At 36.9% G+C, this 18,690-nt stretch overlaps 1 protein-coding gene across 1 annotated transcript in view; it reads right to left on the bottom strand.

The window, feature by feature from the left end:
- Window positions 1–3,076: 3,076 nt before the first annotated feature.
- LOC110457635 (sushi, von Willebrand factor type A, EGF and pentraxin domain-containing protein 1-like) overlaps window positions 3,077–18,690 on the bottom strand; it is a 30,672-nt gene continuing 15,058 nt past the window's right edge. The window contains exons 5-10 of the mRNA XM_021508987.1: window positions 12,709–12,891; window positions 12,152–12,328; window positions 10,828–11,013; window positions 9,815–10,090; window positions 8,483–8,650; window positions 3,077–3,357 (exon numbers count right to left, since the gene is read on the bottom strand). Coding sequence (XP_021364662.1) covers window positions 3,077–3,357; window positions 8,483–8,650; window positions 9,815–10,090; window positions 10,828–11,013; window positions 12,152–12,328; window positions 12,709–12,891 — 1,271 coding nt within the window. The remainder of the gene's footprint in view (window positions 3,358–8,482; window positions 8,651–9,814; window positions 10,091–10,827; window positions 11,014–12,151; window positions 12,329–12,708; window positions 12,892–18,690) is intronic.

The raw sequence follows: 18,690 nt of genomic DNA, 5'->3' as shown, positions 1-18,690 counted from the left end.
AGTAATCTAGCATCGAACCGAAAATAAATAGTACAGCAGACTATGCTTACAAGCTACTGAAATGGTCAATGACCAAGTGAAAAACTCAGTTGTCCAGTCTATTTCGAAATTTCAAGGTGCTAAATTCAAATTTGACTTTTTAACTCAAACATCGACCTAAATACTCGAAATGTGAACTTACTCAATATGCCGACTTACTGTTGGTTTATAGAGGGACGTAAAAGTGATTTTTGAAACTGTGATTATCCATCAGAATTATAACGGTTTTTTGGATACATCCCACTTTCCTAGGAAAAATGTCCTTCCCATATTCTACATAAATAATCTTGATAATATCTCACAGAATAGTTACGACCTTGGCTCATAAATTGATGATTTCTTTAAAGGGATGCATTAATAATGCGCCGGAAATTACTAGTATTTTATAGAATACATTTATGATAATACTTTTAAAAGGAACTTTTCATGTAAAAATCTCTTGTCTTATGTTATGGTATAATTTTTAGTTTTTTTATTTCACAACAATTATGAAACATTTTTTTCCCCTTTTTCAACTTCTAGCAATCACTCTTGTTGGCCTGGATGAAGTTTAGGAAGGTCTTACTGTGGGAGGAAACTGAATGTCCCGGATATGCACTAGTGGTCAGGCCGATAACCCAGTAACTTTTCACGTCCGATCGCGGAATCGAACCCCGGACGTCTAGTTGAAAGTCGAGTGCGATATTCGATGCACAATCCGACCACAAATGAGGTCCTTAAATCATGAAAGAATTGATGTTTCAGTTTAAGTTCAAATGTTCAACTTATTACATGCCAGAAATTCCCCCACTCAAACACACAAAAACAGTCACACACAAACAACGAAAAAATCGCTTAATTTGGCTCTTATTTTACAAACCAAAAATGGGTATAAACTAAGAGATGCGGTTCAAAGATAATATGTTAATCACTTAATTTTGCCCTTTCCACATCTATAACGGTAAAACATTCAAAATAAAATATACACAATAATTGATAAATGGACGGATTACAAAATAAATCATAGCAACTAATGTCTTTTCGTTAGTGTGAGGTTGAAACAAGCTGGACTGATGGATAAAATATATCAGAAACGGAAAGTAAACTAACCTCGTTCCATCGGAGCTGAACTTGAAATGGATGGGCATGGTGGGATTCACATGGCTATAACTAAGTAGACATAGGTTCACCGTCTCATTAGAAGCATAATCAACATACTATATCGTACAGAAGGGTCTCAGAAACATTTCAATTCATGCTATTGTCCTCAATATTAGATGTTTTTACCAATATGTGACCTGAATTTGGTTCAAAAGCTTCATAAACTGGTGACACGGACTGAGATGCTAGCACATGTGACAGTTCATGGATGTAGACATACGAATAGGTTTATTCTGGGTCCGAGATCCAACATATTGTGTAAGTCTTAGGGGCCATTCTGAAATTATCTTAAAACAACAGAGGTTTCTTTAGGTTTTATGCGGTTTATTCATGAAAAAGGAAAAGCACGAAAAGTTATTTCGATTTCATTGTAGACAGTCATTGTGTTTTTTTGCGTTTATCGTCATGAAGTGGTATTTTCATATCGTTTGTTATGAACTGTAATTTTGTAAGTAAGCCAGGACAATAGTTACGAGGTCTTTATTATATGTCACGGACCCTATTCAGAATAAAATATACACATAATCGACTTATAACCTGACAATCACTTAACGAAACCTAGACGTCCAATATTAATATGAACAATTCAAACATACTGTGCAACGATCTACGACCATTCTGTTTCATAATTCACTAATTATTACGAAAATTCGCGCTTGTTTAGTAAGTATAAAAAGCAAATGGTTTTGAACTATACGCGGAGTATAAAATGCTGACATTAATACATTGTTCCACCAATCCTTGATGACGTCAATAAAGGGTTATTCAAGAACCATTTTACTTCACGTTTAATTGATTCTGACTCACAGTAACATCCATATTCCCTCCCCCGCACACATACAATCGCCCACACACAGTTCAAGTAATTCAGATTCGAACTCTCACAAACCCACAGAGATTCAATTATGTTCAAACACTCTATATATCATGTAATTATTCTGAACTTTCTTAAACAATGTATAAAGCATGTATCCCTCTAACTAACCAGGCGACAACGATAATTGTTATATAACACACAGATTCAGAAAAATTACGAACGATCATCTAATTAATCTCATACGGAGCCATACTTGAACTTGTTTTAAGTGATTCTTGATTAGTTTGTACATGTTTTCATGATAAACTACAAGGTATTCTGTTTTAGTGCGAAATAGCCTGTTTCTTAAATATATTTAACCTATTAGTATATTTCATCGACATTTACATCGTGTATGTGAGACTGTTATCAGACAAAGTCGGGGCACATTCTCGATATTGTTCTGTATCTGTGTTGTTATCATGATTCTCCCCAATTATTGTCCGAAGATACATATAATCTCGTAAACGCTTCGTCGTATTCAAATGAAAATTCACAGTAGTTTTTTTTATTATGTTTGTGTTCCAGCAACCTTTCTTTCTACAGTTGCGCATCCAAAATGGCAACTGAAGCTTACGATTGTGTCCCTAAACTTGATTAAAAGTACTACTCATCCGGTGCATCAAATTTACATTAGAAGGCATTTCCTTTATGATATTTCCTGTATAATTTCTGTAGCATAGTGTACACTTTGATATTTATAATTTTAACTGTTACATCAGCAGAAATATACAACAGATACTAATCACGTTATTTTGGACTAAAATTAATTATCGAATCGATTCATGAAGACGATCAACGTATACATAGCAGTCTACTCTACGTTACTGATGTGAAACCAGCATTACTTATCACCTTAGAAACCAAATCGTATCTTTTTATAAAACAAGATTCAGAAAGGCCTCGGGTTGATAAACATATGTTGGTGTCAGTTTGTTGCCAAGCATAAATGCATGGAAATATTACACATTAAAATTAATTCACTACTTTCAATTCGTACTTAGATACATGATTAAAATTAATCTATACCTATTGCAAATTTTATGCACAGTCTCGTATGTACTCGTCGTAAGCGGTGTCGGCGTTGTCGTACTGTTGGTGGTTAGTGTCATCGTGTACTCGCATGGGTCGTAAAACACAGTACGACCCGGTACTCTTCCTGTAGTAGTACGCCACACAGACAAAGTCCGAACGGGTATCACACGCGTTTGCACAGTAGGCCGCAGTGACACTTCCGCCGCTTATAGAAGGAGTGAAGGAGACTGGAGGGTTGAAGAACCTATCCGTCCTCATGGTGTACGTGCTGGCGTATGAGCTACATTCTGAATACAACAGTGAAATAAGAATTGGTATTAGAAGAGAAATAAGGGATACAGTATGATTCCATCAAAAGGGTGCAGATGGGAATTCTTGTCATCTGTTGATTCTTTGAAGCTATTTTATAATATGTTTTGAAAAAGATACAATGACATTGACCTTAAAGTTTCTATTTTATAATCGTTCTTTTTATTGGAAGTTGAAAATCAATATCGAGAAATTATGTGATAGGATATGTAGAAACCGATTTGCTATATCTTTTTTTGTAGTTATACGTTCTTTTAACTATTGACGACCTGAAAGCACTCCAAATTAAGTATAACGTCAAAGGAATCCTGGTTCACATATAAACTTCAACTGAATTAGATGAGTACATATATCATACCAAATCCTCAATTTGTAGTAACAAATGTATTTATATCTAACCTTTGAACTACAGCTATTGTTCTCTTCCAAACAATAATGGTGATGAACAGACAAAATGTGGCATTTCTAAACATTTTCTTCAGGTTGGTAACTATGGATTATGAGAAGTTCTTTTTACACAACCAATAAAGTTTTCTACGTGACGTTTCGATGACTAGTACGATATGTACACTGTCACCTTCATCAGACAAATTACCAATGAAGCGTATGCACACAAAGGTGTAAAATGTGTACGAGTTGTCCATAAAATCGATGTCGATTTCGGCTACGCTGGAAACGTTTTTAATATAAAAAAATACATTAATCATATCTGATTTCTTATTAAAGGAATAACAAATCATCTATACTTAGATTAGATCCAAATAGAATTATCACTCAAATAAAACACATAATACATATACGTTGGGTATTACACAAAGACAAAGAAACACTTACATTACATCTCTCCGTCCGTCACCTATGAGTTCTCAAAAGGTACTAGCGTAATTATTTTCCCACAAAGAAACACGCCCCAAAACTGACCACCCAGAACGAACCAATGAAAAAGCATACATAACTTGACGTAACACTACTGACCAATGAACAACTTTATGGTATACCAACGTATCAACATACGTAACGAGCAGAACACCACAATACACCTGTAGACATAACATCACAGCATAGAATACAACACGCGGACGCGGTAGTTAAATTACACGGAGTTTAAAATATACACGGACAGACGACGCGCTACGGACGGACTAAGTAAACAAACATACATAAAAGCAAATACATTAATCTATCCCTGTTACACCTTCATCAGACAAATGATCAATGAAGTGTATACACACAAAGGTGTAAAATGTGTACGAGTTGTCCATAAAATCGATGTCGATTTCGGCTACGCTGGAAACGTTTGTAACAAGAGAGCAAGATTACCGAGGGCCAATACAGATATATGTATCCCACAGCAGGGAACACTCCTAGAATGTACTGTACACCCAAGATCCACAAGCAGGGAAACCCACTGAGGCCTATTGTGGACTACACTGGATCAATTGGTTACAATGTTTCCAGATCATTAGCAGACATTCTTGGACCGCTTGTAGGTAAATCAAAACACCATGTAAAGAATTCAAAACATCCAGCTGAAGCTATGTCTGCCATCATGATTCAGGAAGACGAATAATTCATTTCACATGATGTTGTCTCTCTCCTGACTAACACACCCATTGACGACGCACTTAGAATCATTCGGAAACGCTTAGAATTAAACAGATCCTGGTCCATAAACACAAACCTTCAGATTCAGGACATCATGGGTTTGCTGGTGCTCACAACAACATATTTTAGTATCCGGAACAACATCTATCAACAACGCTTCGGCACTGCTATGGGTAGTCCAGTGTCTTCCATCGTTGCCAATTTGTTCATGGAACATCTGGAGTAAGAAGCAATAGCCACTGCCCCAATTGAATACAAGTCTAGTTTATGAAAACGTTATGTTGACGACATACTTGAGATAATCAAGAAGGGGTCACAGAAAGATTTGACCACACATATCAACCCTATAGATGCCACTAACAACATCAATCTTACATGTGAGGAAGAAACCAATGGCACAATGCCCTTCCTAGACACTCTACTTATATAAAGAAAGAAGACGAATCCGTGAAGGTATTGGTCTATAGAAAAAAGACTCATACGGACCAATACCTGAACTTCAAATCTCACCATCCTTTACACCAGAGGTTAGGCGTCATAAGCACATCGCTCAACAGATGTGGTACAATAGTCACAGAACAACAGGACAAAACGCAAGAGCAGAATCACATCGCTAGGGCAATGAGAACATGTGCATATCCGGAATGGGCCCTAAAACGGGTAAAACACAGTGTCAAAGTAAGGAGAAGAACAAGAAAAGGCCAATCAAGGATAAGAACAAAACCAAAGTTCAAGTGGTTATCCCGTATATAAAGGATATAACCGAAACCATCCAGAGGATATATCGCGGTCATGGCATAGCAACAGCCATGAAGCCCCACAAGACGCTTCGCAATATCCTAGTACATCCTAAGGTTAAAACACCTACAGAAAACGTCGCAGAATGCGTATATAAAATCGGATGCAAAAACTGCGACGCATCGTATATTGGAGAAACTGGAAGACGATTTGGGGTCCGCCTTGGTGAACACCGGAAAGATACAGAAATCCAAGAAGGTAGGAAATTCACCAGATCTGAAAGAAAACAGTTGGAGTCCAAGATAAATAAATCGGCAATCACAGACCATGCCAGAGAAACCATGTGATTGACTGGGATAACTCCAAAGTTTTGGACAGAGAGGGCAATCTGTTCAAGCGTCAAATAAAGGAAGCCATCTGGATATGCCTCAGTGGGCCAGCTCTAAATCGAGACGAGGGGGCTCAAAGACTCTCGCTCATCTATGACCAAGTGCTAACAAAGTGTAGCTGAAATGAGTCATTCCGGTACATATATAACAACTATTGTACATACGTTTCCAGCGTAGCCGAAATCGACATCGATTTTATGGACAACTCGTACACATTTTACACCTTTGTGTGTATACACTTCATTGATCATTTGTCTGATGAAGGTGTAACAGGGATAGATTAATGTATTTGCTTTTATGTATGTTTGTTTACTTAGTCCGTCCGTAGCGCGTCGTCTGTCCGTGTATATTTTAAACTCCGTGTAATTTAACTACCGCGTCCGCGTGTTGTATTCTATGCTGTGATGTTATGTCTACAGGTGTATTGTGGTGTTCTGCTCGTTACGTATGTTGATACGTTGGTATACCATAAAGTTGTTCATTGGTCAGTAGTGTTACGTCAAGTTATGTATGCTTTTTCATTGGTTCGTTCTGGGTGGTCAGTTTTGGGGCGTGTTTCTTTGTGGGAAAATAATTACGCTAGTACCTTTTGAGAACTCATAGGTGACGGACGGAGAGATGTAATGTAAGTGTTTCTTTGTCTTTGTGTAATACCCAACGTATATGTATTATGTGTTTTATTTGAGACATAATTCTATTTGGATCTAATCTAAGTATAGATGATTTGTTATTCCTTTAATAAGAAATCAGATATGATTAATGTATTTTTTTATATTAAAACGTAATAATGGAGGTCATGTACTTTGCTTTTTGGTAAGAGGCGTTATTACGTTGTGCTCATTTGACTAAGTTTCGATAAATTTATTTAGATGTCTTTTATTTAAATTACAGTAATCCGTATCGTATATGATCAAAGAAGGCGTCGTGCAAATAGATTGTAGTCAAGGCCTTGTGCCACACTCAGGTATGCTATAGTGTTTTTTATGTAAAAGTATATATATAGTATTAATGTGAGAAGGTGTATGTCGCTAGACTGCTAACTGTGAATTTAGTAGATTGTCCAGTAATTTTGTGTTGAGTCAAATCTTCAGTTTGATTGTATTTCGTAAAAGTTGTAATTGTAATGTGTATTGTCTTATCGTTGATACTAGATTTGTAAGGTCAAAAGTTATGTAATCGTGTAAGAGTTCTTTCCCTTGCATATGTACTATTGAATATGATTATGTACGTCTATTTTATATCTATGACTGTAGCTTGTACTTTGTACTTGTTGCAGGGTTCTTTTGGTTTTACAATGAGTGAATAAAACTGACAGTTAACAAAACCCAGAGGAGTTGTCTATTTCACACAACATTACCACCTCTACTACTACGGTGACAGTGTACATATCGTACTAGTCATTGAAACGTCACATAGAACATTGTATTGGTTGTGTAAAAAGAACTTCTCAAAGTGTGGCATATTCTAGATTACATGACTTCCATAAAATATTTCACTGTGTTGACGTGTACAATGCCATGACATGGCAGATGTCCACGACTATATAGTTAAGACACTGCCGTGATAATATTAAAATATGATAATCAGTCAGGCATTGACCACGTTTAAACATGTTAATGGTCTTAGCTGGATGACTGCATTGTTACACCAATAAACAAATATGAGTTGGGTTTTTTTGACAAAAATATCTTTGATACTCCAAGATTGTACATCGTAACTTTTCAAGTAATCTTTATTGTTTCATTTTTATATTGAGATAATCCAGAAGAACTCATATTAAATTGTCTTTGTCATCACACTCGTTAATAAAAAAATCTTTCGTTTGTACTTATTCTTTTTTTGGTTACTTTTTGCCATGTGTAAAAAATTAAGTAACCTTATCTCACCTACATTATCTATCATATCTCACGAGGAAACGATCTAAGATTAAAGTTTGAACAGTCCCTGTCTCATATGCGTAGTGTTTTAATTTGTAATTATTGAATTTGCGTCTTGATTTGGAAAGAAAGTTATGTTTTAGTATGGTCGATTTTTATCAAGTATTGCAAACATTAACGTCATTTGGATTCCACAAGATGTAAAATGAAATGAGTCGGACGTTGGAAGATCTCAAATGTATTTACGTAGCCTAACTACCAGTATGTAAAATGGAAGTATAGTAGACAGAAATATAACAGTTTCAACAGACATCTGACCTATATCATGAATTCCCCCAGGAACCCCGGAATCGACACCAAGGTAGTGTTTATTGTATCCAATTTGGCATCCATTATCATACGGGGATGTTCGGCAAATGCTTTCTGTTGAGTACCCTTAATGTGATGCCGTCAATATTTCAAAACCCATTATGATGACTTTCATGTAAACATACTTGTGCATTGGATGTTTGGGCTGGACCAGGCTCCATTTGTACATGTTGACGTAGCAGGGTCGTTTCCCGATGATAGAATAGCCCCAGTATCACATGTATAGGTTCTGGTTGATCCTGTACCCGACACAGATGTATAGGCGAGATACGGAGGATCCGGACAGGGCACAACTGGAATCAAATACAAACATCAAACACGGGTAAACACTTGTTTTTATTTGTATTCCAGCACGTTCAATATACGTGCAGCTTTCTGCTGGTATCAGAAGTATACGGTAGAGTTCACTACGAATAATAAAAACAAAAATGTTGACATCGTAATTGTTCAATTACTTGTACGTAGATGTTCGATAATATAACGAACAAATATAAATGTCTCAAATCTCTCTCTCTCTCTCTCTCTCTCTCTCTCTCTCTCTCTCTCTCTCTCTCTCTCTCTCTCTCTCTCTCTCTCTCTCTCTCTGCTCTTTGTCCATTTGTTTTGTCTCTCTATGTGTGAAAGTGTGTGATAATTGTAAAAACGCTTGTTTGGGACATCATAAGGATCAATTGTACCGGGTCAGGAGGCAATTGGTGCAGTCGTTTTTGAGAAGAAGTCGAAAATGTCCCAGCAAAACAAAGACCAGGGCAGCCATCTTGAATTATTAAATCGGCACATTGTGTTTTGACACTTGTTCGGGACATCGTAAGGAACAATTGTATCAGGTAAGGAGTCAATTGGTGCAGCCGTTTTTGAGAAAAAGTCGAACATGTCCAAGCCAATTAGATGCCTGTTTTTTTTTACGTTTGTGACCTTGGTAGTCAATAAAGGTTAACCACTTTTTCACACCTGAAAGCTTAACGTCTCAGCATCATACAAATCAACTATCAAGACTCTAGACATCGTAGAACACAAGAAAAAGTGGGGTTTTTTAAAAAATATTTGCAACCCATTAACGTGTATTTGAACCAGTTGGTGAAAAGCCCTAATCATTGAAAGATGGGTTTAATAACGGATGAAATGTTCAATAACATGTTGCAGAGTGCATAATGACTCCTGTATAGGTTTAGACGATATATCCGGAAAAAGGAATGTGCTGTCCATCTCGAATAGTTAAATTCACAAAATAACTTGTAACTACCTGAATACATATAATACGTGATTTCCTGTAATATAACCGTTTTTCCCGTGGAGTTTTAGTGACGTAAAATTATACCGCTGTTCCCTATTTTAATTTACTTCTTATACAAAACTATATAAACATCGAAATAGGACTATGATGTGACACTCTAGCAAATGGTTTCTTCAAAAACATTTGAAACAGATTTATCAAATATGCAAAAATGAATACTTACCACAATCTCGAATGTACTCATCGTAAGCGGTGTCGGCGTTGTCGTACTGTTGGTGGTTAGTGTCATCGTGTACTCGCATGGGTCGTAAAACACAGTACGACCCGGTACTCTTCCTGTAGTAGTACGCCACACAGACAAAGTCCGAACGGGTATCACACGCGTTTGCACAGTAGGCCGCAGTGACACTTCCGCCGCTTATAGAAGGAGTGAAGGAGACTGGAGGGTTGAAGAACCTATCCGTCCTCATGGTGTACGTGCTGGCGTATGAGCTACATTCTGAAAATAGGAGTGACATACACAGATATATATTTCATACCATAATTACAATTATGTTTTCTTAAAGAAGATATCAATGACCCTACTTGTCTCCCGTTGATACATACAATGCCATATTTCTCAAAGGTACTGTGGGAAACTATGTTTAATATTCATATTTGAAAAACAATCTCATGCTCGAAATTTGAAGCAAACACTTACTTTGGAAATAAGCTATCATTGATGCATGCATATAAATCTACGTATGGTAACGATGATATTGATATTTGAAATATTGAATATCATCAAAAATGTTCGGCAAACATTCTTTGACATGAGAGAATTACAACAGATATACAATGTAGTTGTGAAATCTGTTTCCATTAAGGTGTTTCCGACCCTTACCCAAAATATATCATACTTCTCTTTTGCAGAATTGAAAAAAAACGTACCTAAAGTATTGTTTTAATGAATACATTTCAACTTTAATCAAGGGTTGCCAATGCAGTTAATCACCTTCAGCTTTGTCCCTTTAATTGATACTTACCCTGATATTCCTCTAATGGGTAAATGAGAAGTTACATGCCTTATATCAAATAATATCTCCTTGATAAAAGTAAATATAGGAAATAAATAGTCATATAACCATAACTTGAAATACATCGGAGTATCAATGAGGCAAAAATGGAAAGTCTTAAAATGTTTTTGAACACTTTTAGTACCGTTAGTGTAAACGTAACACTGTGTATTTAACTTACTTGTACAATCGATATTCGCAGTTGACCACACTCCTTGAGCAGAACAAGTTGACGTTGCAGGATCGTTTCCTGACACTAAGACAGCCCCGTCATCACAAGTGTAGGTGATGGTAGATCCTTCTGTCGTTCCGCTTCCTGATATCTTCGCGTATGCTTTGATTGGATGTGCTGGACATGCTACTACAGCTGCCAGAGATACAAACACATGGGAATTATATTTTGGACACTCTCTCGGTTTCTTTCTTAATTTGATAACATTGATATTTTTATATAACGACGAACAATATTGATTAGAGTCATAAACCTAGTACTCTCAATCCAGCTCCTTATAGACAAATCACCGTGTCACTAAATAACCCGCCAGGTAAATATCTAGCGATCTTCATGTTACACAAAATTAATTAATCACTCTTAATCACCATATCTGATTATCATAAATGTTTCAAATTGGTTGGTTTATCTTGAGTATGGCATTTATAACAAGACAGAAAACTGTTATTTTAGGATAATGTGTTCCGTATATATGTGAATAAAATGTTAAGAGGTTTAGTATTTCAAAGATCGAACAAGCTAAATTGACTTTTCCTTTTAAAGATGACAAAGCAATCACTATACAGTCATTTAAACAAGCCTTTAACATAGTCAATGAAACCTTTCATTTTTTCATTTTAGTTGAGATGTTTTAATTGAGTAGATTCGACATTTATTTTAACGTTCTAAACAACAACAAAATTAAGATAGCATTCATTTTAAAGTTATGTTACACTTACATTCTTTAAATATGGAATCAGCTTAATAATGTTTTATTGACACTTGAGAGTAAGAAAATGTCATGAAAATATCAATGACAAGTCTCTGATATTGTAAAAAAGGCAGTTATGTTAAATATTTTATCACATTTTTGAAACATCAAAAAATGATATCAGTCACCGTTTGAAGATAACACTTTGGACATTTACCAATCAGAACAGCCCTGTTTAATTGCTACACTCGATGTTGCAGATTTTCTGTTCAAATGACGATGACATTACGGTAGGATAAACGTCTGTTTAGTATATATCTGCTACGTCATTTGTTGTAAACAAATTATCTCAAATGGTATCTGTAAACAGTCTGTTTAGTGGTTCATTTAAAATGTCTTCATTAACATATGGGGCCAAAATTACGCTACTTATTCCATCTTATTTTTTTGCAAACATTTTCGTCGTTGTAAGGATTTAAGAAGTTTTTATGTTTACTAAAACAAAATTGTGTGACATGAGGGAGTATTAATGGAGATAATTTTGTTTGCGATGTGTAACCGGAACCAGTAATTGGTTCTCACCTAAAGTACAGGAATATGAACTCCCTGTCCACGCCCCAGAGACCTGACACGTGACGGTAAACACGCTGCCGCCGATGTCGTATCCACTGGCACAGGTAAACGTCCTCGAACAATCATAAGTCGTACAGCCAGAACTAACTACACCATTAGGTTCGGACACAGTAGGCGCTCCACAATCTGTTATAAACAATGAAGGTATATAGCTATCAATGGTGAATGGACTATCGAGCTGAGATGAAATTAAAAGCGTAACAAAGTACAAAGATATATGTAAAATGTAACCCTATTGTAATGTATACACAGCAACAATATTCCTTTTATGAACAAACTAATGTGCAGCAGACTGGTGCACAACGTTAACACTTATTCGTACCTACATGTACGATTTGTCAGAAGAGTATTGGTTATATGTGTCTATATAATATGTATACATTCATACAATTGTACAGGTGAGTGTTGGTTATATTTATGTGTCTATATCAGATGTATACATACCTACGATTATACAGGTGAGTGTTGGTTATATATACCTGCATTTTTATCATATGTATACAGACCTATGGGTGTACAGGTGAGACCTGGCGATGACCAGGTACCCGAAGCCTGACAGGATATGGTACCACTGCCAGTGTTTGGAGTATAACCTGTGTTACACGTGTAACTCCGTGATACTGGGTAGGTAGTGGTGGTCAAACTGTCAACACTTCCGCCAGATAACGAGGGTGGCGGTCCACAGTCAACTAGTAACAAAACAAAATATGCCAATTTACTGCAAATGAGGCATGAAACAAAATGGAATTCCAAAACGTCGAAATACTTAAAAGCTTTTTTTTTCTTTTTCATGTGAAAAAACATGCAGAGCACTTGACGACCAAAGAATACCACATAACACTTCCAGTGCACGTGGTTGTGATGTCTCTGTCAGTGAAACAAACACTTTGAAATTATACTTTGGACACTGTCTCGTTAAAATTCTATACTTTGATAATATTTGATGCTGATTAGAGTCAGCAACATACTATTATCAAGCCAGCTCCTTATAGGCAAATCATCGTTTCACCATAGTACTAACCAGGAAAATATCTAGCGATCTTTATATTAAAAAAAAGTAAGTAATCACTCTTAAACACTACATCTGAGATTATATAAACATTTCAATTTGGTTGGTTTATCTTAAGTATGGCATTTATAACAAGACAGACAACTGCTATTTTAGGATAAAGTATTCCGTTCATATGTGAATGAAATGTCATGAGGTTAAGGGTCGCAAAGATCGAACAAGCTTTAAGGTAATAGGATTGTGTCGCCATTTCTCAGTAGAATTTATTCAAATTTTGTAGTTATATTGCTTTGAAGTAAAGAAAAATTTCTGCCACAAAAAAAAATATTGGTTGTCAGAATTTTAAGGATTTTAAATGGAAATTTATGTAAAAAGGAGTGAATTTTGAAAAATAATGTCAAGAAAAATGATACTTACATAGATTAGTATTGCATTAATGTATATCAATTTCATAAATGCTGAAATTGTGTAAAATTAATTATCTATAAACGATTAAAAATTGACATTTTACAGTAGTGAAATAGGTAGCCGGTTTCCTGAAGTACAGAAAAATGGACACATGTGACTCATTGATTAAAAAACAACTGAATTAATGCCTGGATTGCTTTGCAATACTTTAATATTGAAAGAACACACTGTTCTGTCAATAATAAGCATACAATATTCATCAGTTTAATATTAAACATTAGAATATGCGGAAATTGTGATACTGTCTCCTTACATTGGATTTTCAACTAGGGATGTACTTCCTATTTCTGTTTATCAATACATTCCTATGACCTTAATGAATTTTACCTTTTAAAGACTACGAAGCAAATACTGTACAGTCATTCACACAGTCCTTTAATATAGTCATTGAAACGTTTCAATTTAATTGAGAATTTTTCGTGAGTTGATTCAACAGTGATATTTATACAAAGCTAGCATTCTGTTTTAATTATACGACATCAATATTCCAAAAATATGTAATCAGTTTAATATTGATAGATTGACAATGAAGAGGTTTCCTACACTTGTTATTCCGTTACATTCAACAGTCCTTTCCCAAACCTGTTGTTCCGTTACTTTGAACCTTCCTTTCCTACACCTGTTGTAACGTTACATTGAACCAACTTTCCTACATCTGTTGTGACGTTACATTAAACTTCCTTTCCCACAAATGTTATTCCGTTACATTGAACCTTTCTTTCCCACACCTGTTGTTACGTTATATTGAAACTTTCTTTCCTACACCTGTTGTTACGTTATATTGAACCTTCCTTTCCTACATCTGTTGTGACGTTACATTAAACTTCCTTTCCCACACCTGTTGTTACGTTACATTGAACCTTCCTTTCCTACACCTGTTGTAACGTTACATTGAACCAACTTTCCTACATCTGTTGTTACGTTATATTGAACCTTCCTTTCCTACATCTGTTGTTACGTTACATTGAACTTTCCTTTCCCACACCTGCTGTGACGTTACATTAAACTTCCTTTCCCACAAATGTTATTCCGTTACCTTGAACCTTTCTTTCCCACACCTGTTGTTACGTTACATTGAACCTTCCTTTCCTACACCTGTTGTAACGTTATATTGAAACTTCCTTTCCTACACTTGTTGTTACGTTATATTGAACATTCCTTTCCCATACCTGTTGTTACGTTATATTGAAACTTCCTTTCCTACACCTGTTGCTACGTTATATTGAACATTCCTTTCCCACACATGTTGTTACGTTACATTGAACCTTCCTTTCCTACACCTGTTGTAACGTTACATTGAACTTTCCTTTCCCACACCTGCTGTGACGTTACATTAAACCTTCCTTTCCTACATCTGTTGTTACTTTACATTGAACCTTCCTTTCCTACACCTGTTGTTACGTTACATTAAACCTTCCTTTCCTACACCTGTTGTTACGTTACATTGAACCTTCCTTTCCTACACCTGTTGTTACGTTACATGAAACGTTCCTTTCCCACACCTGCTGTGACGTTGCATTGAGCCTTTCTTTCCCACACCTGTTGTTACGTTACATTGTACCTTCCTATCCTACACCTGTTGTTACGTTACATTAAACCTTCCTTTCCCACACCTGATGTTACGTTGCATTGAACCTTTCTTTCCCTCACCTGTTGTTACGTTGCTTTGAACCTTTCTTTCCCACCCCTGTTGTTACGTTACATTGTACCTTCATATCCTACACCTGTTGTTACGTTACATTAAGCCTTCCTTTCCCACACCTGTTGTTACGTTGCATTGAACCTTCCTTTCCTACACCTGTTGTTGCGTTACATTGAACCTTCCTTTCCCACACCTGATGTTACGTTGCATTGAACCTTTCTTTCTCACACCTGTTGTTACGTTACATTGAACTTTCCTTTCCCACACCTGCTGTGACGTTACATTAAACCTTCCTTTCCTACATCTGTTGTTACTTTACATTGAACCTTCCTTTCCTACACCTGTTGTAACGTTACATTGAACTTTCCTTTCCCACACCTGCTGTGACGTTACATTAAACCTTCCTTTCCTACATCTGTTGTTACTTTACATTGAACCTTCCTATCCTACACCTGTTGTTACGTTACCTTAAACCTTCCTTTCCCACACCTGTTGTTACGTTACAATTTGCCTTCCTATCCTACACCTGTTGTTACGTTACATTAAACCTTCCTTTCCCACCCCTGTTGTTACGTTGCATTGAACCTTTCTTTCCCTCACCTGTTGTTACGTTGCTTTGAACCTTTCTTTCCCACACCTGTTGTTACGTTGCATTGTACCTTTCTTTCCCACACCTGTTGTTACGTTACAATTTGCCTTCCTATCCTACACCTGTTGTTACGTTACCTTAAACCTTCCTTTCCCACACCTGTTGTTACGTTGCATTGTACCTTTCTTTCCCACACCTGTTGTTACGTTGCATTGAACCTTTCTTTCTCACACCTGTTGTTACGTTACATTAAACTTTACATCTGTTGTTACTTTACATTGAACCTTCCTATCCTACACCTGTTGTTACGTTACATTAAACCTTCCTTTCCCACCCCTGTTGTTACGTTGCATTGAACCTTTCTTTCCCACGCCTGTTGTTACGTTGCATTGAACCTTTCTTTCCCACACCTGTTGTTACGTTGCATTGAACCTTTCTTTCTCACACCTGTTGTTACGTTACATTGAACTTTCCTTTCCCACACCTGTTGTTACGTTACATACGTTACATTAAACTTTCCTTTCCACACCTGCTGTGACGTTGCATTGAACCTTCCTTTCCCACACCTGTTGTTACGTTACAATTTGCCTTCCTATCCTACACCTGTTGTTACGTTACATTAAACCTTCCTTTCCTACATCTGTTGTTACTTTACATTGAACCTTCCTATCCTACACCTGTTGTTACGTTACATTAAGCCTTCCTTTCCCACACCTGTTGTTACGTTGCATTGTACCTTTCTTTCCCACACCTGTTGTTACGTTACATACGTTACATTAAACTTTCCTTTCCACACCTGCTGTGACGTTGCATTGAACCTTTCATTGAGCCTTTCTTTCCCACACCTGTTGTTACGTTACATTGAACCTTCCTTTCCTACACCTGTTGTTATGTTACATTGAACCTTTCTTTCTCACACCTGTTGTTACGTTACATTAAACTTTCCTTTCCACACCTGCTGTGACGTTGCATTGAACCTTTCTTTCCCACACCTGTTGTTACGTTACATACGTTACATTAAACTTTCCTTTCCACACCTGCTGTGACGTTGCATTGAACCCTACACCTGTTGTTACGTTACATTAAACTTTCCTTTCCACACCTGCTGTGACGTTGCATTGAACCTTTCTTTCCCACACCTGTTGTTAAGTTGCATTGAACCTTTCTTTCTCACACCTGTTGTTACGTTACATTGAACTTTCCTTTCCCACACCTGCTGTGACCTTACATTAAACCTTCCTTTCCTACACCGAACCTTTCTTTCCCACACGTGTTGTTACGTTACATTGAACCTTCCTTTCCCACACCTGTTGTTACGTTGCATTGAACCTTCCTTTCCCACACCTGTTGTTACGTTACATACGTTACATTAAACTTTCCTTTCCACACCTGCTGTGACGTTGCATTGAACCCTACACCTGTTGTTACGTTACATTAAACTTTCCTTTCCACACCTGCTGTGACGTTGCATTGAACCCTACACCTGTTGTTACGTTACATTAAACCTTGCTTTCCCACACCTGCTGTGACGTTGCATTGAGCCTTTCTTTCCCACACCTGTTGTTACGTTACATACGTTACATTAAACTTTCCTTTCCACACCTGCTGTGACGTTGCATTGAACCTTTCTTTCCCACACCTGTTGTTACGTTACATACGTTACATTAAACTTTCCTTTCCACACCTGCTGTGACGTTGCATTGAACCCTACACCTGTTGTTACGTTACATTAAACTTTCCTTTCCACACCTGCTGTGACGTTGCATTGAACCCTACACCTGTTGTTACGTTACATTAAGCCTTCCTTTCCCACACCTGTTGTTACGTTGCATTGAACCTTCCTTTCCCACACCTGTTGTTACGTTACATTGAACCTTTCTTTCTCACACCTGTTGTTACGTTACATTGAACCTTTCTTTCCCACACCTGTTGTTAAGTTGCATTGAACCTTTCTTTCTCACACCTGTTGTTACGTTACATTGAACCGTCCTTTCCTACACCTGTTGTTACGTTAACCTTCCTTTCCCACACCTGCTGTGACGTTACATTGAACCTTTCTTTCTCACACCTGTTGTTACGTTACATTGAACTTTCCTTTCCCACTCCTGTTGTTACGTTACATTGAACCTTCCTTTCCCACACCTGCTGTGACGTTGCATTGATCCCTACACCTGTTGTTACGTTACATTAAACTTTCCTTTCCACACCTGCTGTGACGTTGCATTGAACCTTTCTTTCCCACACCTGTTGTTAAGTTGCATTGAACCTTTCTTTCTCACACCTGTTGTTACGTTACATTGAACTTTCCTTTCCCACTCCTGTTGTTACGTTACATTGAACCTTCCTTTCCTACACCTGTTGTTATGTTACATTGAACCTTTCTTTCTCACACCTGTTGTTACGTTACATTAAACTTTCCTTTCCCACACCTGCTGTGACGTTGCATTGAACCTTTCTTTCCCACACCTGTTGTTACGTTACATTAAACTTTCCTTTCCCACACCTGCTGTGACCTTACATTAAACCTTCCTTTCCTACACCTGTTGTTAATTTACATTGAACCTTCCTTTCCTACACCTGCTGCGACGTTACATTGAACCTTCCTTTCCTACACCTGTTGTTAATTTACATTGAACCTTCCTTTCCTACACCTGTTGTTACTTTACATTGAACCTTCCTTTCCTACACCTGTTGTTGCTTTACATTAAACCTTCCTTTCCTACACCTGTTGTTACGTTACATTGAACCTTCCTTTCCTACACCTGTTGTTACGTTACATT

This window comes from Mizuhopecten yessoensis, unplaced genomic scaffold, assembly GCF_002113885.1.
Source record: "Mizuhopecten yessoensis strain PY_sf001 unplaced genomic scaffold, ASM211388v2 scaffold9285, whole genome shotgun sequence".
Lineage (NCBI taxonomy): Eukaryota > Metazoa > Mollusca > Bivalvia > Pectinida > Pectinidae > Mizuhopecten > Mizuhopecten yessoensis.
This window is presented reverse-complemented; position numbering and strand designations above follow the sequence as displayed.